This window comes from Sinocyclocheilus rhinocerous, unplaced genomic scaffold (assembly GCF_001515625.1).
Source record: "Sinocyclocheilus rhinocerous isolate Xijiao unplaced genomic scaffold, SAMN03320098_v1.1 scaffold839, whole genome shotgun sequence".
Taxonomy (NCBI): Eukaryota; Metazoa; Chordata; class Actinopteri; order Cypriniformes; family Cyprinidae; genus Sinocyclocheilus; species Sinocyclocheilus rhinocerous.
Window position 1 is genome coordinate 1,254,589 of NW_015652287.1, and position 9,777 is coordinate 1,264,365.

Here is a 9,777-nt window from a genome sequence, read left to right on the forward strand (position 1 = left end):
CATTATTATTCTTTAGCTTGGGTTAAACAAATACGTTTTGCTTGGTTGGAACAGCAGCTATGCTAATTATGTCTCTATTTGTTTATTTGTTTTTGTAACTAGGATTTACACAAGCTTGATCCAGAACAACTGAGAAGAGTTGATGCCAACCCCTCAGAGGACCTCAGATGATGCCAACCCTGAAACAACATACACAACTACCAAAGATTGCTATAAGTTTAATTGCAACATATAATAATTGCTGTTAATAGTGTTCATCGTCTGTTTGATTACAACATTAATAATAGGGAACATTAAACACACACAGAGTGTTAACAGTATTGTATATAGTACTGTATATTTTACAGTGCATTGACTTTGTTGCTAAAGTTTGGACACAAAGTTGTCCCCAATAAGTTGGCTAAACATGACAAAACCTCCCTTTGGAAACTTTCAGACATTTCTTATAGTGTTAGGGTTTGGGTTAGTCTTTAGTCATTCTTATTAGCTTCATCTAAAAACAATAGAAGCCAATGTTTTAGAAAGCTAGACAAGCATGAGTGTGTGTGCATCTGTGTGTGTTTGTGCAGTCCTATGTACCTGCGATCTAATGTGTAAAACAGACTCACTATTTTCAGAAGGACAGAAAGAAAAAGAGAGCCAGAGAAAAGGGAAACTCCCGGATATTTTCAGGAAGTTTTCCAGCAGTCTCTGCCAACACAGACACTATCCAAGAGAAACGACAGTACAAACGCAGCCTTTCTGCTGCTTTTTCTGCTTTGGCAAACATCCAGACATCTTGAAATGAGTAAAAGGGCTTAAAGAAGTGAGGAAAAAGGGTAATGTGTTCCAGAGCTTAGAGATGGAGCCAGACAAACAGAGCGTGGGAGTGTTCATGAGGAGCTCATACCTGTAGCTGAGCTGTAGGACACGGCGATATCTCCACACAAATCCGCTGGAGGATAGTGGCCGTTCAGAAATGCTGAGAATCTCACCACTAACTCGCAGCCACTGCCTGTCAAACAAACAACAAGAAACATAACGTGTAATTTGGTATTAAGGCATGCCAATAGGCGTGTTCTGCGAGATAAATATTACATCTTATATTAACGTAGCAAGTTGCAACAAACCATTACAACAACTGTAAACAGCCGACTGGTAATGAACTATATTGGCAGAAGAATGGATTAGCCTATTCTGATTATTGAGTTATTTCACACCTAAATCAAAATCACATGCAAATAATTAAAACAATGCAAAAAATATTAATGATCCTAAAACATACTTAATTGTTTTCATACATTGTATTTCTCAATTTTTATTTTTGGATTTAAATACAAATACATTCCACCTTACTGACGAGAATTATCTTATTTTCAATTAAACTTTTTTTATAGAAGATAGTTATTACTCTTCTTATTGGAGAAGCCAATAAGATTAATTAAATAAAAGCTGTTATAAAAAATGAAACAGCTTGCTTCTTTGCAACCTGTAAATAAAATACACAAATGAACTACAACACTTAAAGAACACTCATTGTCTGTGGTAGAATCACTGTAACACAGAGCCTTTCGAGGCTTAGATCTTTAATTTATTGAACATCCATATCATTATTATTGCTCCTGCTGCAGTTTTTGAAAAGTATGAATTATGGCTACGTTTTTTTTTTCTGAAAAACTAAAAATATTACTATTGTAATATTCAGTGTAAAATAAAGGTATTCAAGATGAATAATAATTACTATTTATTTTGTATTTTATAGTACACTTATTAAATTATGAAACTAATATTTATGGCTGTTTTAATTCCTTACTTTCAAAACCTTAAAAACGTTTACATTAGTGGATAACCACAGGGAAACCTCAAAGCTTTCTTTCGTTGACAACAGCTGGTTTATAAGCGCTTCTCATTATAAGTTGAAGTGGAAGATGGTTGGCGCATGTTGCTTTTCCAAATGCATGTTATAAGCGACCCAAACTCAGAGCAGATGTAGAGATGGAGCTTGTGTGGACCAGCAATTTACTGTGAACCGAGCCGCTCTGAGACACTGAAAACACCAGATCATGAGCAGTTCATGTGTAAATAAACAGTTCTGCACTTCACTCTGAAATACGCAGCATATACATATTTAATCAAATCAAATCACAGCCTTTCTGATTTGATAATCGCACTAATCCATATTGATTTTATTTCGATTAATCAGGCAGCCTTACCAAAAATCCACTCAAGCCTGTGCATTAGACTGATTTTACAACAGTTAACAAGGCCCCTTAATGCAGCGCTTATGGCTTTATTATTTCTTCAATTGGTTTGTGTTGTATCTCTGTCTTTAGTAACGTGATCTGTTTCAAGTTTAGCATTTTGTGTGTTCACAGTGAGCTGCATTCACACAGGTGACTGACCTGCGGTAATGCTTGATGGCCGAGCACTTAGATTAAGTGTCTGGCCCCCCAATACACACACACACACATACACACACACACACTACATCTGACTGTCACTCACACACTCTCTCTGTCTGTGCTCCTATTAGCTCATCGGGCGACAGCACTTTCTATGTGCTTTAAAAGCTCTCCCTCTGGGAGGGCAGGCTTTTAACCTTTTTTTATCTCACTGCCATAGGTAAACAGTAGACCATCAGGCTCTTTTGTCCTGTGCACGACACACGAGCTCAGCCGCCAAGCTGTTGGTGTCAGTTTGAGCAGGCAGAAAGCATGACACCCCTTTTTTAAACTGTCTAAAATCTAGGTGGTTAAATTAAGGCCATTTGTGCTGACCTCTCTTGACCTGCACTGACAGTAGCCCACCCCTGGAATTCATGACATGCATTAGAAAACAGCATGCAGAACACACACCGCACAAAAGCACTTAGATAAGAATTCCTTTGACAAAAGCAGTTAGATGCACTGTGAGTGTCTGTTGTGAGGATTATAGGGGGTTTTCTAAGGGTCTTTGACCTTTAGGGCACGTATGAGTTCTGCCCTTTTAGCACTTACACTCACTTTTGATCTGGTAAGCTGAGGTCATGGTCATAATTGAGTGTTAGGTTTATGTCTTTATGCATTATCACAACATAAACTGACCAAAGAGGTGTATATCGTGAATCGTTTTGAGACCTTCTGAATAGTCCTGCGTAAATACATAAGAAAGGCGATTCAAAAACAGAATTTTTGAAACAAAACACAGTGTAATGGCTGGATTAAGGTATCGGCAATGCTAACTGCTCACACTAACCAGCTGAAACTTCACAACTTGGATGGAATTATTAACTGTAACTATAGTCCTAAAAAGTCTTGTATTGTCACATTTTTACCATTTAAATACTAATTTAAATGGTAAAAATGTGACAATACAAGACTTTTTTTTTTTATAAAAAAAAGACTTTTACAATAAAAAAATTTTTTTTTTAATTTGTATTTATTTATTTTTTACAATTTATTAACATTTTTACAATTTAAATATGGAAATTTGTAACTGTCACACCCCTGGACTGTTTTTGTTGTGTTTCTTTCCCCACGTTTTGGTTTTGCTTTGTAAGTTTTTTTTGTTGTTGTTTTTTTTTTCCCGTGTATGGATTGGGCGGCGAAATTCTCAGTCGTGGCTCGGGAGATCTGGTATCATTCGCCCTGGGATTTACTCATCTTGCCATCACATCCTCATTTGATGATGAGACGCTGAAATCCCTGTTCCGGTCCGGAATACGACAAGACCCAGAGCCCAGCCCACCACCACCTCGCTGCGCGGAGCTAAAGCCCGAGCCCACCGATGACGGAGAGCCTGAGCTCGCCGCGACCAATGAGCCATCGCATAATGGAGCGACAGAGCTGACGATCACACCGGAGCCAGAGCCTGTGATGTCAGACCACATGCGACACCCGGCTACAGAGCTCGCCACGGGGGAGAACACTATGGACAGTGAGAGCGTGGAGGAAAGCTCCGCCCACTGCACCATATAAAAAAAAAGACTTTTACAATAAAAATTTTTTTTTTTTAATTTGTATTTATTTATTTTTTACAATTTATTAACATTTTTACAATTTAAATATGGAAATTTGTAACTGTCACACCCCTGGACTGTTTTTGTTGTGTTTCTTTCCCCACGTTTTGGTTTTGCTTTGTAAGTTTTTTTTGTTGTTGTTTTTTTTTTCCCGTGTATGGATTGGGCGGCGAAATTCTCAGTCGTGGCTCGGGAGATCTGGTATCATTCGCCCTGGGATTTACTCATCTTGCCATCACATCCTCATTTGATGATGAGACGCTGAAATCCCTGTTCCGGTCCGGAATACGACAAGACCCAGAGCCCAGCCCACCATCACCTCGCTGCGCGGAGCTAAAGCCCGAGCCCACCGATGACGGAGAGCCTGAGCTCGCCGCGACCAATGAGCCATCGCATAATGGAGCGACAGAGCTGACGATCACACCGGAGCCAGAGCCTGTGATGTCAGACCACATGCGACACCCGGCTACAGAGCTCGCCACGGGGGAGAACACTATGGACAGTGAGAGCGTGGAGGAAAGCTCCGCCCACTGCACCATGGCTGAGGGTGAGCCGAGCTCAGTGGATTTTAATTGGGATATATATGCAGACATGTCCCCTCTTCTCCAGCCTTCGTCTGAACTATCTGCCTGCCCTGAATTATCTGTCTGCCCTGAACTGTCTATCTGCCCTGAACTGTCTGCCTGTGGGACAACGACCACGGAGGTCGCTCCCCTGTCACTGGTGCTCCCGGTGTTGGGAGTGGCCTTGTGGTGTGTGTGGGCAGCACACACCGTTCCTGAGCCCAGAGCATCCTGAACTCCCGCCCAGCCTCCCTCTCCCACCAGGCCTTCCGGAGCCCCGCCTCCGCCTCGGTCGCCGGAGACATCTGCTCCTCCTTGGCCCTCCGGATCCTCCCCGTCGCCCTGGCTCTTCTGCTCTCCATCTTCACCTCGGGCTCCACCACCACCTGCTCCGCCGCAGTTGGTCGGCCCCCTGGAGCCGTCAGCCCTTCCTCCACCATGGCTCCTCCATCCGTCGGCTCCACCGTGGGCCGCCATCATGGCTGTGGCCTGGGTCCCGTCTGGCTCCTGCTGCTCCCTCCTGTCTTCTCCCTGGCTCCTCCCTCCATCTGATCCACTCTGGTCCCTTCTGCCTCCAAAATGGCTCCTCCCTCCATCGTCACCACCCTGGACTCTGTTGGTCGTCCTCCTCCCGGGTGTCCGTCCTCCGCCCAAACCTTCTCCAGTATTTGTCTGCCTCCCTTCCTGCCAGCCCTTGGCCATCCCGTCACCATCCCATATCCACTCCTTTGTCTTCCTCCTAAGTCCCCCTCCGTCCCTCCCTTTGTTGTTCCTGCGGCGCAAGGTCGCGCCTTCCGGGAGGGGGCGATCTGTCACACCCCTGGACTGTTTTTGTTGTGTTTCCTTCCCCATGTGCTCTGTGTGACCTAATTTTCCCTCATGTCTGATTACTGTTATTTTGGTTCAGGTGTGTGTCATTAATTACCCTCATCAGACCTCCTATTTAAGTTGTGTTCAGTTCACTGTTTGTCGTCCGGTCTACTACCTCCCTACGTGTGTCTCCTGCCTGTTCTGTCCTGGATTTACCCGTGTGTGTATTTATTAAAGACTATTTGCATTGCTCATCATCTTCCTTGATGAATGAAACGCTTCCTAGTGCGTTTCATTCCACCGTAGTGTGACAGTAACACTTTATTTTAAGGTGTCCTTGTTACACGTTACTTGTACTAACTATTATAATAACAATAAATTATGCATAATTACATGCAAGTAACCCTAAGCCAGGGGTCACCAGACTCGGTCCTGGAGGGCCGGCGTCCTGCAGAGTTTAGCTCCTCCAACCCTAATTAAACACACCTGAACCAGCTAATCAAGGTCTTACTAGGTATACTTGAAACTTGCAGGCAGGTGTGTTGAGGCAAGTTGGAGTTAAACTCTGCAGGACACCAGAGGTCCAGGATCAAGTTTGGTGACCCCTGCCCTAAGCCAAACCCTAATCCAAAACCTAACCATATAGTAAGTACATGTAGTTAATTAATATTACTCAGTACTTAAATGTATCATTTAGTGCTGTCAAACGATTAATCATGCTTAATCGCATCCAAAATAAATGTTTTTGTTTACATAATATATGTGTGTACTGTGTATATTTATTATGTATATATAAATACACACATGCATGTATATATTTAAGGAAAATATGTTACGTTTATATATTAAATATATTAATATATGATATAATGTATATGAATATAAATATATACATGCAAATACATGTTAATATTTTCAAAATATATGCTGTATGTGTGTGTCTTTATATATACATAATAAATGTACACAGTACACACACATATATTATGTAAACGAAAACTTTTATTTTGGATGCGATTAATCGCGATTAATCGTTTGACAGCACTAGTATAATTACAGTGTTACAGGGACACCTTAAAATAAAGTGTAACCCAGTAATTTTTCAAAACTCTGATTTACAATAAAGACATTTTTCACTTCATCACAAAAAGCCTGATTAAGGCATGTGCAAAGAATGTTTTGGAAAAAGTACTGTAAAAAGGGATCCATAAGAGTGCGGGATGTGACACATGGTCTCCATCCATCCACTTCTCAGGTCTCAACTCCACCTGAACTGTCCATCACAGCTGATGAGGTTAGCGATCTGTCAGTCACAGCTGATAAGCCTCTCTTACTGAAGAGGACGCATGGCGTTTCCAAACTGAGCACACACTGAGCTCCACTCAAAAAACACAAGAGAGATACAGTCATGTGCTGGCGATCTGAGAAACAAACACTGTTTATTAAGCCAATGCTTACCAGTTACTTTGGGCAATTCTGATGTTATTTATTCATTCTATCCCATTCTCTTTATCCCATATCCCATTCCCATTCTCTTCTATTTTAAGACTAATACTATGTAACATATTGCTAATACATCTTGATAAAATTCCATCTTCATCAAAATTCCAAAAGCAGTATTTTATGGCATCATATGCTTGATCTCGACACAAAGATTTTGGCTTGCTCTAAAAAAAAAAGTGAATTACAACACCTTCTAAGATACCTCTTTTGGCCAAATTATAATGCATTTATCCTTCATGAATAAGGCAATCTCAGAATGCATTGTGATGACCCAAGAGGGCAGATGTCAGACGAGGTGAGAAAAATGTTGATTATAATACTGAAAAGTATTGATAAAAACAGTTCAGTGTAATTAAAACTGAGTATTTCTCCCATTATTAGTGAGTGCAATGCATTTTTGTATTTAGAGTATTCTGTGGTTGCACTAGGTTATGGAATAAAGCTAGCAGTAATTTGTGAAGAAAACAACAAATCACACAAAAAGGAAACCACATACTTTACGGTTAAACCTTCTTTAAATATTGACTGTGGGTTTGGAAACAGTACAGAACTTAAGCTGAACGAGTTGGCTCATCTGGGACTGACAAAGAGCTGCCCATCACAACAAAAGCACATGGATATAAATGCAAAGAGACGGGGAGCGTAGGAAACATTCTCTGCTTCAGCAACCCTTGTGGTCTCCTGTATTTACATTCCTGAGCTGACTGAAGGGAGTTTGTTAGGTGAAACCCCTAAAAGCACTTCCTACAGGATATTTCCATCAACAACTTACAAATGCAACAAAGGGATCCCTACTTTTTTTCATGAGCTCCATAAAGAATTTGACAATTGGTATTGAAATAGTATCACAAAACCACCTATATTGAGATTTTTCACCCAACCCCTAAAGGCCAATTCACACCAAAAATATATTTTCACAGTGATGAGAAAACTGAAAACAATGCTATCCACATAGACCTCCTCCCACTGGGTGGGAAACTTTGCTCTAGGATACAATTTATTTTATTTTTATTTTTTTTACAACATTCCATATCTTTGTGTCTTAATATCAGCTCAACTCACCAAGTGATGTCAGATGGGTTGAGTTTGAATTAAAGCATATGACTGACTTAAGTTTTACTTTCGCTCATGTCAGAAACTAAAGGCAGCTGCCTGCCCAGTAAGTGAATGACTGAACAGACAGCATTTTTGTACAAAGTTAAATCTATAGAAAACTTGATTCAGACAGGCTTCCAAGGCACCATAACATCATGTCTGATTTTAGAACCAAGTCAATTACATTTTAAATACAATCAACAAATACTGCTAGTTTCAAAGTAGAAATGAAACAAATATATTAATTTACATAGTGCTCCGTTAAAAGCCATTATGGTTCTTTTCAACTAATGGGCAAACAGCATATAAGACTGTGGGATGTTATCTAAGCTGCCTTAAAAAAGATGACAAGATGAAAGGCATCTGCGTAATCTTACAGACATGCGGAATAATCTAAAAGAGGCCCATCTTTAACATCTTAAAACACGTCTAAAGGTTATTTCAGTAGTACAAATTCATAATCATCAGTGAATGATTATTAAAAGCATATTCTAGGAATATGTTCAAAAACAATTACAGGTTAAAGTTACTAATTCTAAGTAGATTACAATGGTTTATGTTTGCATGGTATTGCTGTTCTTATCCCAGTAAGATTCAATGACAGGGGCAGGCTCAGTATTTTTTTTTCCAATGGGAAACAGCTATTTTATTTAATGTTAAAATGCAAACAGCATTCTTATGCAACTCAATACATACATTAACATAAATTTGGGACAAATATCAAGTAATTGAGTGGAAAATTATGTGTGTGGTACTCTGTGGTGTGGCAGGATTTTGAACAGTTGGTGTGCATACACTCAAAACTGTGTGTTTTTATTTTCCACATATCATATATTACTGTTGCTCCTCTCTGCCCCGCCTTTCTGAAACGAGTAGATTTTTACAAAGCCCATCGTTCTGAAAAGCGTTCTACAGTTTGAGACTTTAGTCTTTGCAACTTTACAGATCTTATATATGCACGAACAGCTTGTAACACTCCAAAGAGAAAGGAAAACTTGAAATCACATCAGATGACACCTTTAACAGCTTTGGCTAGGCCCCTTAATTTCAGTGAATACAAACCAATGCTTCATGCTACTGCATAAAATCACATTCTAGAGAATTGTGTGATTCCAACTTTGTGTCAACAGTTTGGGGAGGGCCCATTTTTGCCTTATTATGACAGCACCCCTGTGCATAAAATGAGATCTCTATAAAAACGATTCACTATGGAAGAACTTGACTAGTGTGCACAAACGCCAGACTTGAAGGCCACTGAACATCTTTGAGATGAACAGGAATGTGAACCGTGAACCAGGACCCATCGCCAACATCAGGGCCTGGCCTCACCGATTCTCATGCCTGAATGGGCGCAATCCCTGCAACCACGTTGCAACATCTGATATAAAGCTTTCCCAGAAAAGTGTCAATTGTTTGGGAGGACCTACACCCTAACACACTTTATTGTTTTAAGCAAGGACAACTTAACAGAAGCTTGTGTTGACTCTTTACCCACAGTATTTGTATCTTCTCTTACATAATACACAATTAACAAGTATGGAATCCAGTAAAAATATATATTTACTACTGAGCCTATCCAGTATATATTTTTTGCTGTGGCACTTGTATGTTCAGCAGCATCAGTCCGAAATATCAGTGTCAGTACATTGCCTTCGGAAGTAAATAATGCAGTCTGAAGATACTATGTTTTAGCTATTGGCCAGAAAGTAGAGGACCGTGTTTGGCCCTGTACTCAGACAACACCATCTTTGCCATCATCTTTAGTATGGAGGCAGAATTAGAGTTTTTTTTTTTTTTTTTTTTTTCCGTAGGAAGAACTGAAATCCTTGT

The 9,777-nt window shown here is 40.2% G+C and overlaps 1 protein-coding gene across 1 annotated transcript in view; it reads right to left on the reverse strand.

The window, feature by feature from the left end:
- Positions 1-9,777, reverse strand: part of bbs9 (Bardet-Biedl syndrome 9) — a 119,922-nt gene that overhangs the window by 88,697 nt on the left and 21,448 nt on the right. The window contains exon 13 of the mRNA XM_016520246.1: positions 890-994. Coding sequence (XP_016375732.1) covers positions 890-994 — 105 coding nt within the window. The remainder of the gene's footprint in view (positions 1-889; positions 995-9,777) is intronic.